This window comes from Halictus rubicundus, chromosome 9 (genome assembly GCF_050948215.1).
Source record: "Halictus rubicundus isolate RS-2024b chromosome 9, iyHalRubi1_principal, whole genome shotgun sequence".
NCBI lineage: Eukaryota > Metazoa > Arthropoda > Insecta > Hymenoptera > Halictidae > Halictus > Halictus rubicundus.
In genome coordinates this window covers 2,635,948-2,657,897 of record NC_135157.1, presented here as the reverse complement: position 1 = coordinate 2,657,897, position 21,950 = coordinate 2,635,948, and the positions used below count along the sequence as shown (strand labels likewise).

The following is a 21,950-nucleotide window of genomic DNA, read 5'->3' as shown; positions in this document are numbered from 1 at the left end:
GGATCGGAAGCTAAGCTACTCCTGTCCCGTATCATCCTTCGATCAACTGGAAGAACGTGTCTCTCGGAAGCGGCTGTCCTCGAGTCGCAAGTGTACTGCGGATTCTCATGCACGTTCACAGAGTTGAGCATTTTTATATTTCCTTCAACAATTTCCAACGTTCTCGGGAAGATATCGAAAGACTCTTTACACGTTGTTACACGTTCATAAAATAAACATTTCCGCGAAAAGTTTCAAGTATTAACCCATGCGTGAGCAAACGGCAGCACATCATCTATAGTTTCTTGAAGAATACTTTACATTTTTGCGAAAATATTGCAAGACTTCTTCGGATCCCCGTTTTCTCGGACGCTTTTCAAATTTTCTATACTGAAGTTTCGAACATGTTTATACAGATTTCTTCGAACTGGTTCATATATATACCGATTGCTCGCGCAAAGACTAACCTGCGAACGCCACAAGCGCATAGAATCCTAGTCACGAGCTGGACAAGGTTGAATCGCAAGAAGGGGTCGGGCAGAAATCAACCGGGGAAGTAGAAGAAACCGCGAGCATCCCCTAAGGGCGATCGTTCGGGGGTTGAAGAAGGTACAGTGGTCGGCAGTGACGGGTCAAGAACAGTCTAATCGCACGGACGAATAGCGTACGGGTTCCTTTAACGACGGACAAAGACACTCGGCTTACATCGTTGGTTCTGGTAGCTTCGAGAACCGTTTCTCTGGAGCAGTAGGGATCGGCTAACTCGCGCTGCCCTTCGAAAACTGTTCGCGAATCGCAAGAATCGCTCTTGGCCCGCCGGCGTGATCAGTCTGTGAGTTGAATCGGTGGTCCTCGAGAATCGAAAGATTCCCCGAGACTTTCGCTCGCGGACCAACGTTCCGAGGTTCGGAGGTATCTTGGAATCGGTATAAAAAGGGAGTTAAGCTCGTAGGTTAGCAGTGCGAACACAGCGAGCCAAGACCGCGGTTCGAGGACTCGACGAAGCTGCGACGTTGGAACCGCGAGCTGGCCACGAAAAGGCGATTTTCGTCGATAGCCCGACTCGCTGCCAAGCATATCGGAACGCTGGAATCTCTCTATTTCTGCTGCGCATTACCGCCATTCCCGATTTATTTTTATCCCGTCTATTTTCACTCTCTGCGGCTCCTCCCCCACTCCACACCCACGCATGTCTTCCCGTGATTCTGACGTTTGAACTCGTGTACACGCACCTTCTTCCTCTCTCTCTCTATCTCTTTCTCTTTCACTCTCGTTCCCTTTCTCTCCCTTCCGTCGTGGCAGCGTCCTACATTTCACCAGAGAGCTCTCTCGCGTACCGAACGCGAACCATTTACAAATTACGAATAGGTACGTTTACTATCGAAAAGTAACTCTCTACGCCTGTGTTCAACCACACTCGCTTCTTCTGCATCGTCTTCTTGGTACTCGAGTTTTTCTTCTCATTCTCACGCACTTTCTCTCTCTCCCTCTCTCCCTTTCTCTCTCCTTTCTCTCTACCAGACACTCTTCGCATTCTTCCGCATTCCCATCAGTCCTCGCCACTCTCTAAGTGAATTACAGAGCCCTACGAAGTGCGGTAACTGCTGATAACGATTAAAGCTACGATAATATCTTGAATGAATGTGCGTGCATTAAATACAATGATTACGACGCGTTCTCGTCAACTCTCGTTCCACTTTTCTCTTGTCATTTTGCAGTTTATCCTAGGACTCTCCCCCCGATCTTTTTTGGCAGTCTGTCACCGTCGGATCGTGACTGTGTGTGTGTGTATATATATATATGTCTCTTCGCATCAAATATTCGTTCTATGTTCATTCTTTTGTTCATTCGGCTACGTTGGTTCGACGCATCTCGCTGTCGTCGAAGCTCGACGGGAACGGATCTCGTTCGAATTCGCTCGGTGATCGCCGATCGAGGGTCCACGATCGTTCGAGACGGACCGGTCTGATTGTACGCAATTATTATTTTCCTATGATCGCTCCTCCCCGTGTCCCTCCGTCGCGATCGACCAGGAGACACGTTTCGGCACATCGGTACACCTCCTCTTTCGATGCTGGTCGCCCGGTTTCGACGCAGCAGACTATATTCCCTAATTTCTCCGCTGTTCCGACTGGCAGTGTTCATTCTTGCCAGAAGTCGTGTCCCGTTCGCCGGTCCTCGCGGGGACCGATTAATTTACCTAAAACTGTGGCTCTGGCGATCGGTATAAAAAATGCAGCACCATCTCAGTACGTTATAATTATTTAAGTCAACAAATTTCTTTTTTTTCCTTCTTTTGTCCGCGCGCTACGCTATTCAGCCAACGATCGTAAGCGTCGCGAGAACATCTTCGACCGGAAACGATGGAGATGGCTCCCGGGGAGGATGGCCGAAAGCTTCTTTCCTTATTATCGATTACACGTGTAACAATAGCGACGACGATCACGACGATATAACTATGCCATTTTAACAACTATTGGACGGAGTCGAGCAAAGTCGTCCCATTCCCCGTCCGCCATCATCGGCGACCTCGCTCGTCTCGTTTCTAATCGTGTCGTGGATGACGATCCATTCCTCCTGGCGATCAGCACGCGGTGGTGCGCGCTGATCCAAGTCTAGGTTATGTGATCCGAATCCCAGACGGCGATTCAGCCTGCCGCGTACACTGTTGCCGGGGACAGGAGTCGAAGCAGGTGACCAGCAGCACGTGGCTCTTGCACGCCTCGACGCGCTTCTGCAGGATGCACGTCTCCGCCTCCAACGCCTCCAGAAACGACGGGTCTCGCCAGTCCATCCCATTCTCCACGTGAACTGCAACAGGCCCGTTGTTTGTCAAGCGGTCGTGTAATATGTGACAGGTTTGGAAAATTGGCGCTAAAACTGCTGAACACTACGAGTGACTAGGATAATGTTTACTATTTTGACTAAAGATTCTACGCTTAAAGGGTCTTTGCAAAAAATGAGCACGGGGGTATAATCATTTTTAGCGATCTTCCAGGTGTTTTGTAGAACTCCATCTTATGGTGGTCACAAATCTTCTCTACGTGGACGTGATTCACGAGACGTCAAGGTGACCTTTGTTTTTTTATACGGACTGTATGCTTTTATTTAGGTACGTCTATCCCGAGACGAATTCTATAACACTTTTGTTTTCCAAGGTCATTCAAGGTCATTCGGTGCTGTTCAAAATTTAGCTTAGCTAGACGGAAACAAGTCCACCAAGAGAAGATTTGTGACCACCATAAGAAGTAACTGTCAAATTTTCCCCTTTGGAACTGGTCAAGCGGTAAACACATTTGACGACCGAGCCAGCGAGAGGTCGAATATCGTCGAGACTTGCACTAATACAGGCGAAGCAACAGATTGCAACTATTCTAATTGTTCACTTAGTTTTACGAAACTTGTACCATCGTATTCGTCTTCTTTTTCTAAAATAATATCCCACAAGGTATAATTACGAATATAATTCGCAAGTCAAAGAGAATGGCGAACGGAAAAGAAAGAGAGGCAGAGAATCGAAGCGTCGAACCTCAGTCCCTCTTTCTTTTTCAATCGCTATCCTTCTATACGTTCAGACCCGAAGATAGGACAGTTACGGGGAGAGTACTGTACTAGAAAAATGTCCAACAGGTGGGGGACACTTACGGTCGTAGCTCCAGCGGTCATCGGGCACCATCAGGCGCTTCTTAGCGTCGCGAAGCTCTTGTCTAAGAAGGCGCTGGCGTAGTCGCAGGTTGTGTATCCTGGACATCGTGCCACGTGGATCCGAGCGCAACTGCGCGCGCCTGTCCAGGATGTCCACGTCCTCGCTTGTGTAGGCGAGTATCCCCGGGACCGCGGACGGCGCCCTTGGCAGATGGGCCCGGCACTGGGCCCGTGACCGGAGCCCGCACTCTGCCGCCCGCTGTTCCACCGCTGAAACACCCGCACAACGTCGAGGTTAAAACCCCCAGCGCGCCACCTGAGGAGAACCATCGTACGGAGGGACCATTTTAGAGGGTTTGCACATCGTACTCGCGGGCGTGTCAGCGAGCTACTGTATCAATATCGCTAGGGATCTAGCAGTGTGTCGCCAGACAGGAGAAATTGGGGGGAATACAGTTACCCTCACTTTCTGCCATTACCGGGTTAATCACGACCCAGACACAAACGCAACGCGAATTAGGTGCGCGCATCACGTCACGAGACCAGCCGGTGGCGGAAGCGTGGGAATGCTCGCTGCCAGGGAATGGGTAGAACACGGTAGAGTGGGAGACAAGTCTCGATCTGGCGACACTGCTTCAGAGCCCTTTACGCACTGGTAACCGGATCATTGGCAAACACTAGGTTCAAGAAAATACAGAAGTGCCCGGTTAACTGCTCGTTGCTCAGGTGAGGAGTGGTAAACTCCGCTATATTGTATATTGCAAGCTACAAGGAAACGTGTAATTAGTAGATATCGGATCTTTTTGCAAAATATAAATTTTCCACCCGAATTGCAACAAACTGGACTGGAATAGAAATTTATTTTCTTTCTTAATATGTTTAACATTAGGTTGTTCCATATGAAATGTTCGATTTTCGACATTTCACACATTCCTTGTATGTACATATTTCTCACCTGAGTGACGAAGAGTTCAATTGACCGTAAATCTGCTCAGTTAAATTTACAAGAGTCAAGAGACTTGACAGTGCCTTGAGCTTGGCAAAGTTATCTTAGTTGACCAGGATAGTGTATGAATACAACGTAAAGAAAGAAGACAACAAATGTGTCCTGCATCACGTTTCCTTATTTACTTAAAATAATCGTAATCATAATAATCTCTGCCACGTCCATCCTGTTTTCGAGTTTCTATCATACTAGCAAATTGCGCAATTGCACTTATTGATATGACTTTATACTCTAAAACAACATTGTCCAAATGTCTAATTATTTTTAATGTATTCAATCCTCTATTTTCTGTCCGTCATTTTCTCTCACTAATATAATTACAGATTGATATGTGGATGATGTTGCTCGTACATTATAAGTAGACTGCGGATTTTATGTGTTTATGGCAAATATGGGTAGATCAAATGCAAAACAATAAATACATTTAAAGATTTTGCGAATACTGTTGTATAATTTCCAACTCGCTAAAGTTAGTAGGAAAAGAAATGAATGGGTACGTAGTTCCTGTAGCTTGAAATTAACTTTGGCATTATTTGTTTTACATAAAAATCCGCAGTCGAGTTATAAGGCATGCGTTAATCGATGAGAAAAGTTCAATCTAGTTGCTTCTAGAGTCGCAGTTGGAAACACAGTATCATCCTATAACGCGACCAAGTACAGTGGTTTCTCGATATATGTCAACAACACGGGCCCCGCTTAATGTCGAGTGTCGTCCAGGTGACATACCCGAGCTGTGTTAGGTTTACACTCCTCGGCGTCCGAGGCCTCTGGATAATTCCGCGACGTTTATCATCCAGGCCTTGGCGACATATATAGAGAAATCACTGTAATTGCTTTGAAAGACTGTGTAGTGTATCGTATGTGGTAAATCTTTTCAAACAATTTTTTTATCGTGTTGCACTGGAATGTACTTTTACTGCCATATAAACTACCTATGTACAGTCTTTTTAATACTAAAACTACTCTAACAAATTATCTATTATAGATAATAGTCTATTATACATATAATAATCAAAATCGCAAAAAATCTAAATAAATTCAATCTTGTCGTTTTTATAAAGCAACACGTGATAGTTTCTTTCAATACTCGGTAAGTTTAGGATTAAATATTTTTTTAATCGTATTTTACAGGAATCTACTGCATATTCACAGATCCTTATACAGCATGACTTGCCAATCACAGCTGACACGACTTTCCCATTTTTCTATTAGTTTAACAATGTCACATGCTACTATAATGTCACTGGATTGATATTTGAACGATGTTATTCGCGCGGTACCAATCATGCATTAATCGACAAGGAAAGTCAATCTCATTGCTTCCAGTATCGTTGATCGATCATTGGAAACAGGTCCGTGGGTGGGTTTCGTTTCTTCCACCGCTGGTGGACCGCCATGACTTGTTAATCACACGGGTGACACGGTTTTCCTCATTACTTCGTTAATTAAAACGCAGCCCGGTGTTTGAATGGAAAAGACTTTCGCGATGGAGCGTGACCGGCGAAACGCGGCGGTAATTCAAAAGCTGTATCAATGACATGCACGAGCAACCGTGTTGATAATTACGTTCTCGTTAACAGCGAGGCAAAGATTGAAAGACCGTGCGATTAAAACGTGCTAAAAGATCGCGTTCGCGCGTTCCGCATTGAAAATAATTCCCGGGTGTACTTTCAGCTATTGTTGCGCGCCGGCCGATCGGCCGTATATTTAACCGATAATTAATTATTTCTCCGCTAATTGGGGCGGTTCCTCGAACACCGTTGAAACTTCGCAAAGGGGAGGAAACGTTTCGATCTATCCGGAGAAATATCCACTACCTTGGTGTTCCTGAAGGGCGCTGGTCTGCCTGGAGGAATCGCTCGCGATGCTGCTGGTCTCGCTGTCTCTGACAATGCTGTCGTAGCCAGAACTCTCGGCCCGATGCCTGGACAACGTTGCCGGCGATAGTTTCGCAGCCCGGGGCGTGGAATCGGCACCGGAATCGTAGCCCTCCTTATTCAAACCCAACGAAGAACCCAAACTGGTGATCTTGCGTTGCAGTCGACCCGAAGACGGAGCCGGCGATGGAATCGACAACTGCAGTGGAGCTGTTGCTGCAAGACAGAAGCTCCGTTTCAAACGACAACACCCCCGGAACTTTCGAACTTATTTCTTAGACCCGACCGCTGCTCTATACAAGTGCGTAAGTTTCGGACGGGATCACGGACCTGCGGTTTAACAGATCTTGAGCGATGCAACTTGTTTTACCGATTTTCGGATGATGTAAGAATTTCGTTGAAAAATAGTTACAACAACTTTTAGATATCCAAACGCGTATTCCGGTTGTCGAGGCCGTTTTTTCTGTTAAAATTGTAGTTTTCACTTTGGTGTTGTAATAACAAAAATAAGACATCTAAAGAACATTGTTGATCTTTAATTTTGAAAAAATAGTATAGAAAAGAATTTCGAACAGAATCTACAAAATACGTACATCATTAATTTTCTATAAATCGAAATGAAACTCTACTTTGTCCTGGTCAACGTACAGGCCTTGGAGACCACATAAACATACAATAAGCACATTCATCTTCTAAGAAATTATAAACGACGATGAAATTCGACCCACTGCAACCGTAAAACAAATAGTAACGCAAGGGGTTAAGTCCTAATTGAATGGCCAGGATCCGTAGACCGCCGCGCCGCACAGTGGGCAATTTGGACGAAATCGGATTCAAAATCAAAGAACTTTCGATAGGAATGAGGTAGAACGATGAAATTTTTTTTAAATGAAAGCTGAACCTTTGTAAAATATGGGAAAATTAGAGGGATTATTACCATCCAATCATTTCAACGAAAAAATGACTTCATTAGTTTTTGTCACAAAAATCTATTTTTTGCAAAATCCTGAGGTCGTAGACAAATGTTGAGTCCAGATTTGAAATCAGCGTGAAAAAATCTATGGGAAATGATGTATAGTATGTTAAAAAAAATTTTTTTCCGCGCGTGGTATTGGAAAAACTAAAATTTTCTTGAATTTGTTCGCGTTTAACGAATTTTCTCGAGGTTAAAAAACGTTCATACCACAATCTCTCTATTTTTCCCATATTCTACAAAGTTGCAGCTTTCATTTAAAAAAAATTTCATCGCTCTACCTCATTCTTATCGAAAGTTCCTTGATTTTGAATCCGATTTTGTCCAAATTGCCCACTGTGCGCCGCACCGCAGCGGTAAACGCGTTAATAGTATAATTAGCGTAATCTACCTTGTATCTTGTGATCCTCTTCAATGTCCGACTTGCCAGTGACGGTCCTCTCGGATCTCTCGGCCGCAGTGAACAACTTCTTCGCCTCAACGTACTCCTCCTCCGGATCGGAACCCGAGGCTCCGTTTCCCGGTAGTCTCTCGACCTCTTCTTTGAGATTAGGATTCGAGGCGCCATCGGGATGCCTCAGACTGGAGATGTTGCATTCACCGAGCTTGCCGCAGTACCTTCTCGGGCTGGCTATGTGCGCCACGCTGTTCGGGTACCAATAGGAGGCGGTTGCCGGCCTCGACATGCTCTGGCGACAGTTATCGCAGATTTTTTCCTGATCGGACTTTCCGGCGATGTACGCGGGCTCGCTGTAGATGCTGCCGTGATTGCTCGCATTGTCGTTGAACATCACGTCCGAGAGGGACAGGGATTGACAGCGCGACGGCGGACGGAAGACGGGGGCGGCTGGAATTTGTCCTGCGTTAATATTATATTTGCTGTAGACCAACGGTGGTTGGCTGACAGTGTAGATTCATTTACTCGGCGATCCTATCTCAACTAGTTACTCTGTAGACTGTCTACAGAATTTGAGTGCTGCCGACGAGGTTACTCGAGGTACAGTTGGCGCAACAGATTCGTGAGCATGCTGTGGCCGGGACCTTGATAGTGCGGTAAGATATCTCGAAAAACCAGTAGAGTCATATGTTACCGATTTATATGAAATTTTAGTAGAAAAGAGATTCTACGAAAATGTTTTACATGTCATTTTTATTTTATATTGTTCGCGTTGAAGAGGTGAAAGAAACTTTTATGGTTAGGGGTGGAAATTAAAGTTGAATATCTTGGAAATTGCTGGAGTTAAAAGATGATTGTAAATGATTTTTATAACATTTTAATAGGAAGTAGATTCTACAAAAATATTTTATACGTTTAACATTATTCGTGTTGAAGGGGTGAAAAAAATCTTCAAGATTAGAACAAAATATTAAATTTAAAAAGATAAAAATATTCCATTTTTTGCGTGACAATATATAGACAAATTGAACCATATACTTTAATTTTTTAGACTGTTTTCGTCGTTTCTACATGAAGCAGTTATATGCTAGTACTGATACGAGAGCCTACACAATTTTTGCATCTACTATCAAAAAATTATCTAAAATGCTTACAACAATTGTCCACATCACTGTCACCCATATACTATGAAGATAGTCCGATTGAAGTGATGGATCGTCTAGTATGGTTATCAACGTATAGTAATGTCTCGATGTATCTACATTGGTAAGACAATTCTAAACCAATGGACACAAAATTTTAGACAGAACTTTTTTGGTTTTCATTATTTTTTTATGAAAATTTTACGAACATGTTCGTAACATTTGTCTGATTGAAAATGAGGCTAAACACAACCTACTTCGGAATATGTTTGCTTGTTCATATTACTTTATCATGAATTAAACAAGTAAATATAATCCCAATTGCATCATGTATGGTGTCATTTCAATCAGAAAAGTGTCGCGAATGTGTTAATAAAAGTTTCATAAGAGATCATTATATTGAAAAAAATTGTATTATTCAATGAAGTAGCATTTCGGTCTTAAAGTTTTCACATATACAGGCTCACGAATGTATTTGAACGCCCTTTAAAACAGTATAACTTTTTTTATATTGGACCCTACGACCTGATTTTTTTTTTTTTTTGAGCAATTGGAAGAATTGGTTGACCGAATGACGTGCAAAAAAGATTCTTAAGAACAAATAAAAGAGGCACTTTCCAAAACTGTTTTTATTCGAACCTGTAATGAAAATTTAAAATATGCGTTTTGTAGATGTATGTTAGTTATACACATGCTGAAAATTTCATTGTTTTCACGAGTTTTGGTCAGTTTCTGCATAAAATCCACAGATTCTAACATCTTTCGATGCGTGCCGTTTTTATCTGCGTCAACCGATTTCAATGTAATTTTCAGTATGTATATAACGAACATATATCTACAAAATGTATATTTAAAATTTTCATTACAGGCTCAAATAAAAAAGTTTTGGGAAGTGCCTTTTTTATTTGCTCGTATAATTCCTAGCAATTGCAATTTTTCCAAAATCTTTTTTGCACGTCATTCGGTAAACCAATTCTTCTAATTGGTGACAAAAGATCAGGTCGTTTGGACCAATTTAAAAAAAAGTTACACTGTTTTAAAGGGCGTCCGAATACTTCCGTGAGCCAGTGTATATATCGTGGAAACTACTCTTTACAGTACTTTGGAAAAGTAAATTATAATTTGGCGTCTCAAGAGAAACATCTCGAATTCCACTGTACTCGAGCAGCTCATCCGGCAGCGATTATTGTTGAAGAAGACAATCGAGACCTCCTCCAGTCAAGAGCAAAGACTCGACGCGATGACGGTGCCACCGCGCGCAGCACACTGGAATAAACGCGTGTAAACTTACATGGAGCTTCTCTAACATTGGAGGAGTTCTCCCTTTGGTAAGTGACGGAGTTGGAGACGTTGGCCAGCGCGAGCTTGCTCTGGTAGAGCTCGTGCAATCGTGCCAACTGGTCGAACTTATGCCTGGTTTCCTGCTCGAGGAAGTCCTCGTGGTCGAAATACGGCCTAGGGAGCACGCCCGCGCCGACCGGTGGTGGATACTGCGGTCTGTACCGTTCCGTGTCTGACATCACCGACATGGAGTCTGGAAGTTGACATACTTTCTTAGTGTCTCGAACGTTCGTCGAAAGACCGACTGGAAAAGAACAACCGAGAAAGAGCGATGGAAAGGGTATTTATCCTTAAGAAGCTCCTTCCGACCATAGTTCCAAGACGGAAAGTATCAACGAGTAATTATATCGAGCCGCTTCTTTCCACCTCTCTCTCCCTCCCCCTCCCTCTCTCTCTCTCCTTCGACGTGATTGTTTTCCATCGGCTGTGCTATTAGACTCCGGTGGACCTAAGAGCCGGTGAACAATCTCCGAAGGCATCCTTCGAAAGAGCTCGAAATAGAAGGGGAAGGGAAAAGGCAGATTGATCGCACCGTGGCGGAGGATGCACTATAAACGTCATGAAATATCGTCGAGCAAAAACGTCCTGTAGTCACAGTCTTGTTACAATCTAGGATTAAGTCGAGTCCCTTGGGAACGACTGGAATAAGCAATCAGGACGTTCGGAGGAAGACGAGTCGGAACGACTAAGTATATACGATGCTTACCGGTGAAGGTTGAAACTACAGTAAGATTCTCCTGGCTGAGTATTCGCAGAGGATGCTCTTCCTGGTCGCTCTCTGGCAGAGGATTCTCGCCCATGCACATCGCGATGTCCTCCTCGGTAACCTGGAGGCACGAATCCTGCATCGGGACAGGCTCCAAATCCTCGACCTCGACGATCTCCAGGATCTCGTCCTCGGAAGACAGCGAGTGTCTGGATGGCAGCACGATGTCCTTGTGCGAGAGGTTCAGACTCTCCATCGAGACCTCTCTGCTGACACCGTTGCTAAGCGGTTCGATCAGAGGCAACGGTGGCGGCACAACTATCTCTTCGTCATCGTCCTCGTCCTCCTGCAGGTCCAATTTTCCTTTATCCACGCCATCGTCCATCACCGGGCTAGCCGTGAGATCGAGGCCAGAGTCCGTGTTCGACTTGACGTTCAACAGGTTCAGCTTGACGCCCAGCTTCTCGGTGATGTCCTCGATTTCGTTCGCCTTCAAACTATCGCTCTCCGCCGTCGACAACGAGGTGTTGTCGTCATCCATACCGACGCAGGTCTTGAACGTCGTCAGCTCCTTGAACTGCGACGACTGGCCGGACGACTTCGACGACTCGATCCTAGACGCGGCGTGTTTGCTCCTCTGGATTTGGGACGACTGGTTCTCCACCCACTTTCTGATCATGCTCTTCTTGTGGCTGTCCATGAATCCGTAGCCGGTGGAATGTTGTTGTGCATGCAACTGCAAGGTAGGCGGCCCGGTTAACTGCATCGGCCCGTCTATCCAGGTCTCCCTCTTGTGGTGCGAGTCCTTCAGCATGTGCCTCGCTTCAGCGACTTTCGACTTCGAGATCCTAGGCCCGTCTATCCACTGCTCGTCGGAGCCTCCGCTTGGAGCAGCGACTGGGATCTTGCTGCCAGGTGAATCGTTCACTTTCGAGGATGATACTTTCGTGGCAGCGCATTTCCTCGCTGGACTGGACTTAGGCGTGGCAGTGTGCGCCGGGGAAGTTTGCTTGGACGCTGTCTGCGTCAAGCATTTCACCGCCTTCGTTGCTTTGTGGACCGGGCTGCGCTCCTCGGGGATCTTCGACGGCCTCTCCGCCACCGAGCCGCGCAACGCTTTTCCCATGGCGCACCGGTTGTCACCGGAGTTTAAGCTGGGCAGGTAGACAGGTGGATGCTCCCCGTCGGTCGCATCATCCGTGCTCGGCCCGACGTAGATCACCGTGTCCGCGGACAAATCGCTGGAACTCGGATCGCACTCGCTGTTCTGCCTCGCCGCCTCCTCACCGGAACTTCCGCCGCTTCCTGTCCCCTGTGTACCACCACCGACGAACTTGATCTTCCGTCTCCTCATCCGATGGATCCTCGAGGCCAGCTGCACGGTGGTTAGCGTCTCCGTGTAGTGCTGCGTGTTCGGCGAAACATGGGCGATCATCGCCGCGTGACACGTCAACGAACCGAGACACTCCTTCAGTAATTGGGTTAGCTTGTGCTCCTTGTACGGCAGATGCTTCTGCCCGTTGAAGATCGCGAGCAGGATGTTGCCGAGGCCTGACAGAGGGATCCCGCCAGACGATTTGCCCCGATCCGAATTGCCCAGGTCCATTAGGTGCAGCCTACTCCTGCCCCCGGCGACTGCGACATTCCGAAAACCGAGGATTTTATTTGCCGGCTCTGGAGGGTCGGTCGAGCCGCCCCTAATCAGCGGTTCGTTAACGTAGGGTTGATGGAAATCGTTGGCGCGTGTCTACTGCTTGCCAGAAAACGCTCAGATACGGTTGAACCCCGTATAACGGTGTCAAAGAATTCTTTAAGAAGATTCTGTACTTTATATGGCAGCACATGTATGGCCTTCTAAAACAATTTTTTGCTCGTGCTATACGAGGACTTAGTGTACATTTGCTGCCACATAAAATACATACACAGGGTATTTCAATTGAAGTTTCGCGCGCAATTCTGTCCCAAACTGTAGCACGCTGTAAAAAATATTTCAAATAAAATTTACTCTGTTTCAGGGGAGACATATTATGGTGTTCACAAATTTTCTCTAGCTAGACATGCTTTTGAGATTTTAAGGTGACCTCTGTTTTTTTATACGGAACTGTATGTTATTATGTAGGTAAGCGTGTAGTCTGTCCTGAGACGAATTCAATGATCTATAACACTTTCGTCTCCAAGGTCATTCAAGGTTATTCAGTGCCATTCAATATTTAGCTTGGTTAGACTAGAGAAGATTTGTGACCATTATAAGATGTCTCTCCCTAAACAGAGCAAGTTTTATTCGAAATATTTTCCACAGCGAGCTATAATTTGGGAAATAATTGCGTGCGAAACTCCAAACGGGACACCCTGTATACAACCGTTTTAAACAACTATTTATGGCATTATACGGGGATCTACTGCACTTGTAGCATCTTTCTCATTCATTTTAGAAAGAGTACCTCTTTGATATTGTATGCACAGAGGCCGGTAAGTTAAACTGTTACAGAAATTATAAATATCAGGTTTTAATTATAAATGAGTATGTATGAGCACATGTTTTACTTTGTACAGTTGCATAGTTGTAAAAATTGTTACCGAAATGAACCCTGGTAGTGGACATGCTAAACGTATCGATTGTTTACAAACTATTCATTGAGCACAAAATTTAATAAAAAATCTTGTGATACACTTGTTAAAAATTACCGAAATAGAGAATACTCTTCGTAAAGCCAACGTAATTATTGATCGTTTTGTGATAACAATATAATGAGAAATGTATTAAGCATACCTTGATAGTATAATTTATAATTTTATATTTTCAAGAAATCATTTTGCAGATATATGAATAATTCGAATTGCTTCAAAGCTCTACCTTTCTTGTAGTGAACAATTTTTTGTTTCATATAAAAGAATCGTGTATTATTTGAATAAATTATCATTAATAAACTGTGTATTCTCGAACAGTCTCGAGTTTGAAAGTTATCGATCAGTTTATGAAAGATGAAAGATGAAAGGTGTTCGGTTAAAGATGAAAGTCAAGGCATCAATTTTATCGATTTCCCTTCTGAAACAACAGCTCCCGAATTGCTTCGGTTTCATAGATAACGACCACTTACAAGGGACATTACCTACGTGTGACACGCCAATTTTGAGGAAACCTTATACAGAAGTAGAGTTTATGGAAACGTCCAACCCCAATTTTCTTTAAGTGCCCATACTTATGATAAAGAGGTTAAACTATCATCCAAATGTTAGGGTAGACACGTTATTGGACCATGTAACTCAAAAACCGCATAATTCGTTTCTCGAACATATGTTGGAAAACAATGTAGTGTAATCAAATTGTAAGCGACGCTTTGGTTTCAATTTCTTGGTTTCAAAGGATAATAAGGATTCAGTGTAAAACCAGCAAATGAACGTTTAGGAAATAATAATAAAAGATCAAAAGCACACACTACGAAAAGAAGTTATGGCACAACTAAATACATTCGCGGCGGACCAAGAAATAAAAATACAGTAATACCTCGAAAACATGTGACAGAGATGTGCACGATATTTGTGAAAAATTTAGGAAACTTTCACCAACGCACTTGTGACATTTTTCTGATTAAAATGAGACCAAACATGACACAATTCGGGGCGTATTTGTTCATTCAATTGACGATTCAGTTAACCTGGATTGTTCGTATCGGTTCGGATAATAGAGGCTCCACTGTATCGTGAATTAAACAAGTAAACATGATTCAAGCAGTGTCGTGTTTAGAGTCATTTCAATCAGAAAAAAATGTTACGACTATGTTGATACAACTTTCATACGAAAATCATTAAAGACAGAACAGTTTTGTCAAGAGAATAGTATCTATACACGATGCAAGTAACATTTCGGTCCCGACGCGACGTCTCCCGAATATTGAGACGCTACCGCGGCCGTTAAAAAACATCCTCAGCGAACATTTCCGCGGTAAGTTTTGCGAATCCGGGCGTGTCACAGTTGGCCGATGATCCTTGTTAGCTGCGTCAATTTTCCGCGAACTTTGGAGTTTCGCGTAGATCTTGGCGTGGCGCAAAGGCGGCGCCGACAAACGCGGTTTACGAGCGGTGACTACGAAGAAGTCGTTCGGGAAAAGGAAAAACGGGGCCACTCACCTCCGCCCTTGCCGGCGACACTGTACTGATAAACGTGAAGGGTGTAGAGCATGTGTGCATCGCCGTCCTCCCGTTGTCGTCCGGCGACCGCCGCGTCTAAATAGAACGCGGCCCGTTCGGCAGTCGGTGCACGAAGCTCGCTGTGCTGTTGCAGTTGCAGGCTACCGAACAGCGGGTCGTCTCTCAAGTATACAGCCGGCGACTGCTCCGAATCTGCGAACAAAAAGTCACGGCAAATCACGTTACACGCTTCCTCTGTTACGTCTGCCACCCCACCAGGTGCGGCGAACTGGATAATTAATAATGACCCCGCGCACTCTCGGTTCATCACTCCTGTCCTTTGACGTGGTGGCGCGATCGAGCGCACCCGGGGAAAATAGTAAGCGTTGAAAGGCTTGCAACAATACAGAGATAGCTCCGTTTTTTTGTCCCTTTGAAAGAAGACCTGTTTAGATCTAAACGCTCTTTGGCCACTACTGGTTGCTGACTGACTGAGCTGGGTAAAATACTGTTTCAAATAACAAATAGTAAACAGTCTGTTTTATGTGAAATTCTAAGTGCATTTTCAAGAATAAAATGGTATAATTATTTAAAATAGTATTTCAAATATTTTTTCTTCAAAATTTTACCCACCTCCGACGACTGTAAACCGTGTTAACGAATCTCAATTTGAATCCATTGTGTACGCAAAGAGTTAAACTTTTTTGTTATACGGAGTGATGCATTTGAAAGTCTTTTGAAAGTCTTGAAGAGCTCATTTCAAAGAAATGTTTTAAATAAAATCTACTTTATCTAGGACGTACTTCTTTTGGTGGTAATAAATGAAGACCTTGGTGCAAAAACCGGGCAAGTCCATTTTTCAGTAAAATTGTACTTGTTGAAGTTCAACATATTTTTATATATTCCTGACAAAGTCACCTTAAGATCATGCAAGCGCGTCCGTCTAGAGAAGATTTGTGACCACCATAAGATGTCCATAATTGGGATTACCATAAGGCTTTATTTGAGCCACTTTTTGAAACGCGCTGTAGTTTCAGAAATAGTTGCGTGCGAAATTTCAGACGCCACATCCTGTACATTCTATTTCATCAAAAAAGATATGATCTTTTACTTGGTGTAAAATGGACTTAGGTTCATGTAATGAACACGATTTTTTCGCAACAGATAACATTGCGTGTTTACCATATTTAGTGTCATAAAGAGCCTCTGGAAGTACCTTTTTCTTTACATTTCATTATAGTAATGACTGCAATACAATATACACTCTTCTGAAATCTCTTTAATGGGTATTTATTATTCTTTTACTTTGGCATAAGAAGGAGGAGGTTCTAATATCTAAATTGTATTTATAGGAGAAATCAGATTCTTATATTTAGTGTAAAAGTTTATTAAACAGCACCCAATTTTGCATTGCTTCCAATGCAGCGTTTATAGAATTCTCAATCTCTTGCAATACAAATCTTTCACCTTTTAGTTTTAATTTCTGATACACTGACAATGAATAATCCCATTAAATTTACACAACTTTTCCATGTTACCGAATTTATTATGCATATTTGTAAAATGTTTGTAACATTACAAAGCAGCAGAAATAGTCATAAGCGAAATTGTAGATAACGCAGAGGTACAGGCATGATTTTACGCCTAGAATGAATTAAATCGTTGAATAAATGAATGAAGGAATTACGCTGAAATGAATGAAATAAGTGTAGAAACGTTATTATACCTCTTTGCTCAGACACTGTTAAAAGAATATTACGTAACGCTTCTTCACACATCAAATTATCTACATTGAGCGGAAAACCTAAATTGAGTTACGTGACAGACAATGTGTTCAACGTTCAAAAAAATCGCGAAGCTATCAGCTGATGATAGGTCAACAGTTCCAGCAAAACAATCAACGAATTGCAACACCAGTATATTCTCGGTAACAAGTGTCACTAGTGTGTCACAAAAATATTTTTAGATGCAGCTTCTTGTGCACTAACATGTTTATGTTTATCGCATACAAGTTCAGAAGTACTGACCAGAAATACAAGGTCCAAATAAATGCATCGAACGGTTTGTAATGTCGATTTTATACCGCACACAAAAGTTCTGAATGTTTGTAATTTAGTTGTCAGTGAAAGTATGAAATTCCTCGACTAATCCACTATAGAGAAGAAGAAGAAGAAGTGTAGTATTGCAAGCCGAACTTTCATGATCACTTGATTAGTACAATTGGATTATAGTAGTAAGCTGAATGAGCACTAAAGATCTTTAATGACAGGTATAAACCGGGATAGTACAAAAGCAACATACTCTGTCTTCGTATACACACCAGAAAACTTCTCAATGCCCCTCATAAACCTTATGTCTGGCTATTCAGTGGTTGTTACTGTACATTCAATCTGAGGTCTCATTCCCGTCCCACACGTTTCCCAATTACCTGTAAAGACCATCAAACACGCCAACTATTCGCGAATCCCTGACCAAGACATGGATGTATACCTCCATTGCGCGAGGCCTCGTGCGATTCCACTATTTCATGGAAAAATCATATCCTACAGTGATATCCGCGAAACGGCTTCTGGTAAATTGAGTTGTTACAGGAGTACTGTTGGAATTTGTTGTAAACTGTAACTAACTTCATTAACCCCAGATGACTGGGGTCACAAACAAACGTTCCAATCCATAAATTCAATATCACATATTATAATTGTATTTTTTAATTTCATATCATTCTGTACGAGATATTTTTATAAGGATATGTTTCTTATTAATGAGTTATTCCGTGTGATAGTTCAGTTAAATACTTCTTTGACCGGTTTGTTGGGGAAAAGCTTGACACGTACAGTTTCTAGAGTAATAATATATTTAAGTGGCATGTGTCCTGGATTATTTTTTATTAATGTAGATATTCAGTTGTTTTCATTCTCTGTAAGCTTACCAACATTATCTACTTTTTCACAAATCTAAGATAGACGGTTTGCAAAGTTCCGCGAATCGTCCACAGATCATAGAGCATTTCTTTCTTCATACTAATTTATCATCAACACATTGAATTCGTGAAAAGAAAGCATAATGTTAGTGACACGAAAACAGTTGAAAATGATCTTGCAGCTTGATTATGCTAGGCTACACGCTGCTGACAAACACGCGAGCTGTCAACTGTTTGGAAGGACAGTAAAAATTTCGATAAAATCGAGAATTGGTCTACCTGCGTTTTTCTTTTAAAGAACTTGCATTTTTGTCAAAAAAATAGAAAAAGTTTGTTGGAGCTTCTGGCCAGTATATTAATTAAAAGTTCACCCGTTATCAATACTTAGATACCCTAAGATGTTTCTTTCTGTTTGTATTATAAAATGTATTTCCTCCAACTGTGGTATTATAAATACGACTCTTTGAATTGAAGTATAAATGCCAACATAATTTATTGAACTACTATCCTGAAAACTGCCCCCATCATTTTCTATACATTTACTCCAGCTTACAAGTGACTGATCAAGCTAGTAACAAATTTCAATTGGAAACAACGTTTAACTATTCACTGTGAGGGTTACGAATTAATTGGCACACATAACACACAGGGATGGAAAAAAATATAGCTGTATTATTATAACTAATAATTCAAAGTAAAAATCAATGAACACAATAACTCAGTTAGAAGTATGTGGTGAACTACTATCCTGAAATCTTTCGTGCAACTATTTCTGAGGATCACATCGGGGATAAAGGAAAAGTGCTAGGTGTGTTATTTTAAGGGATAATTCATAAACTCGATTAATAAGCCCATCGTTGACAAAACGTCGAAACACGTCCTCAGACGACGCGACGTCACGAGCGCGTTATCATCGAGAATCTTTGATAGTGGCGTATAGAAATGACTGGTGGCAGGTTGGCGCGCGAATAATCAACGTGATGCGAATCGTAGCTGTAAATAGTGATCAACGTAAAAGCACCGTTACGATCCTGGGACCGTGGATGTAGACTCGTGTGCTCCTTCCGGTTGATAATTCGCGCGAGATGGACTCTTCTGGAAGTTCACGCCTCCCGGGATGAACGTGACCCGTTCCCCAGATTTGTTTCGGCGTCCCATCCGCCGCCTTTTCTCCGGCGCTTGAAATTTTAACCGGAAGTTCTCTGTGTCTCCGTCCAGAAGGAGATTAAAATTTTAGGGGACACGACGCGCCGAGAACTTTCGCGGTGCCGGCGACTGAACTCGACGAGAACAAAGAAGCTGGAAACAGTCCTCCCGAGGAAGGTTCGCGAAATTTTCTACGAGAGTTAACACGTTGACTGCCAATCGGTGCTCGTTGCACACAGTTGAAGCAATTTCATTTAAGAAATAGAAACAAAAAACGTGGAGCACACTGTACAGGGTGGTTGACAATTCAGTGCTTCGCGATGCTCTGGCAAAGTAAAAGAACAAGAACTGAATAGTAGACAGCGGATCTTTAAGCAAAATAGAAATTGTTTTCATCAATTACAATAAACTGGAGCCAAACAGAAAGTCCTCTCTTCCTTCAACGATTTTATTAAGCTGAAACTAAATGCATCGATGCTCTTAAATTCTTTCAACCTGTCTGTCCTATATTCTAGCATGTTCTAGAATTTTCAAGTATATTCTAGTATATTCGTTTACCTAAACGATTTAGTGTATTCATAAAATTTGTTTCTGTCATTAATAATATAATACTGTTCCACGTATAATTGTAATGGATCATTCTTCCAATAAGAAAAAGAAAACAACTTAAAGAAATTCCAAAAGTTTTATGTTCTACTAAAAAGAAACATGTAGGAGCTTTTTTGCGATGACCCGTTGCATTCACTCGTTTCCATCATAAATGCATAAAATCTATTGATGTCAGACGAAAAATAATCCGTGTATGATTGTACTTCTAGCAGCAAGCACGTTGTTCGTTAATTTCCTGAAAGTTTGGTGAGAGTAAAAGAAAAAGGAAGGTGGGAAGTTTCCCGGGCGAAGGAGTTCCGAAATATAGCAGAAGGATTAAGGAACCGGAGGACCTCTGAAGGAACACAATTTTCTCGTCTGAACTTCCTCGTGTACGACGCGGGGAGAGTCCGTAATAATACTCCGCGTCATCTGATCGGCTCGTAAACCCGCGCTCGCGTATATTTTATGTACAACCTTCCGCGGCGCTGCGCCAGTGACATATTGGCCGCGCTCAAGAAAAAGCTTTCGATGCGAAACGATGGCAGGGGAGTGGGGAGGGGGGGAGGATATCGGGAGACAACGATGGTTATTATGTGTCTATTGTCGTGAGGCAGGCGAAACATAAAAATCCCAGGACTTTCTCAGAGTGTACCGTTGACTTCTAACTCTAGGATAAACGATCCGCGTGAATTCTGTCGCGTTGCTAGATTTTCCTCGTGTACGTGTGCTACGCCCGCGGCGTTTATGCGTTCTCGATCGAGAATTTATTCGTCATATTTTCGCGCTGATCAGTTTCCGATGCCGGAGATACTGAAATTCAGTCGCATCAGCGAACTCGTGGAGCCCGAGGTCTTTTCGGATAATTCAATCTGGACGTTTCTTTATTTCCTTAAGAATTGGAATAAATAAAAAAATAATAAGCGTCCTTGGATTTTTCTGATATCTTTTTTGTATTACGTTCCGTGCACCCGTGCGTTTTATAAATGCATAAATCCCACAATCTGCTAATCATTTTCTTTAGAGATCGAAGCTTTTATGGAATTTTTGGTATTATGTCTAACCGAGTATTAACACATTTTTATTAATTTTGCGACTATGACAAATATTGTGTCATCTCTCGTCTACCAAATCTGACATATTCACCCGAGAATCTCTTCTTGGGTGAATCTTGTTCTCAGAAGTATTATACAGTAAAGCCAGACTTTACAGTTAAAGTCTTGAACTAAACCTTAATTGTGTTCCAAGCAAGCAGGCGTCGACACTTGATCCCTCTAGAGTGAATAACAGTTGTTTTTAATTAAGTTAGCATGAATATGGAAAGATTAATAATAACGTATTTTATGTATCCATTCTTGAAATACCGATCTAAAAAGATTGGTATCACGAATGAACGATGGACAGGCGACTTCTATTGAGCTAATATACTATAATCATTTTCCTAATCGTTCGGAATTGCAACTAAATGAAATACAACCGCGTCATGTGTCCTATCGCTACTCGAACGAATGGCAGTCGCGTTTTTCACTCTTAACAACGCACAGGATCATGCCTACTTATCATGATTCAGCACACGGCGCGACGCGGCGGCCTGGTATGTGTTCAACGATAGCGATAATCTCATTTATTCATACATCGTCGAGTGTCCGCGTCTCGTCACAGGCAACACGGTGGTCGAACGACATCGGTGCCGATGCGACGTTTAGATAACCGCTCCTATAAATTGCCAATTAACGTTTTACTGCCCCGCGAGACGCGTCCTCGGCTTTTGCGGCGCGTCGCGACCGACGTCGTAAAGAACGGAACCGGAGGACGCCGCTGATACTTTATTCCGGTTCGTCTCTAACCAGCGACCTGCGGGGTCTGCGCTGACTTTATGGCAGTTTTTAACGTCTCCGGGCTCGTTGGACACCCAGCGCTGTTATGAATTAAATCCTTCTGTCGAGAAGCAGCCTCAGTGTCTGCGTCCTCGCTCGTTTGATCCAATGTTACTTTTGTGCTTCAACCGGCGTGGTAACTAGCCCTTTAGAGACGTGTGCGCGCTGTACTGACTTTAACGAATATTTCGAAATTCTTTTTTTTCACGAGATTATCAGCCTCTT

The 21,950-nt window shown here is 42.9% G+C and overlaps 1 protein-coding gene across 1 annotated transcript in view; it reads right to left on the bottom strand.

The window, feature by feature from the left end:
• Positions 1–2,586: 2,586 nt before the first annotated feature.
• Positions 2,587–21,950, bottom strand: part of LOC143357173 (uncharacterized) — a 605,892-nt gene continuing 586,528 nt past the window's right edge. The window contains exons 9-15 of the mRNA XM_076793456.1: positions 15,195–15,407; positions 11,067–12,701; positions 10,311–10,553; positions 7,872–8,327; positions 6,448–6,723; positions 3,625–3,894; positions 2,587–2,790 (exon numbers count right to left, since the gene is read on the bottom strand). Of these exons, the coding sequence (XP_076649571.1) occupies positions 2,600–2,790; positions 3,625–3,894; positions 6,448–6,723; positions 7,872–8,327; positions 10,311–10,553; positions 11,067–12,701; positions 15,195–15,407 (3,284 nt within the window). The 3' untranslated portion in view covers positions 2,587–2,599. The remainder of the gene's footprint in view (positions 2,791–3,624; positions 3,895–6,447; positions 6,724–7,871; positions 8,328–10,310; positions 10,554–11,066; positions 12,702–15,194; positions 15,408–21,950) is intronic.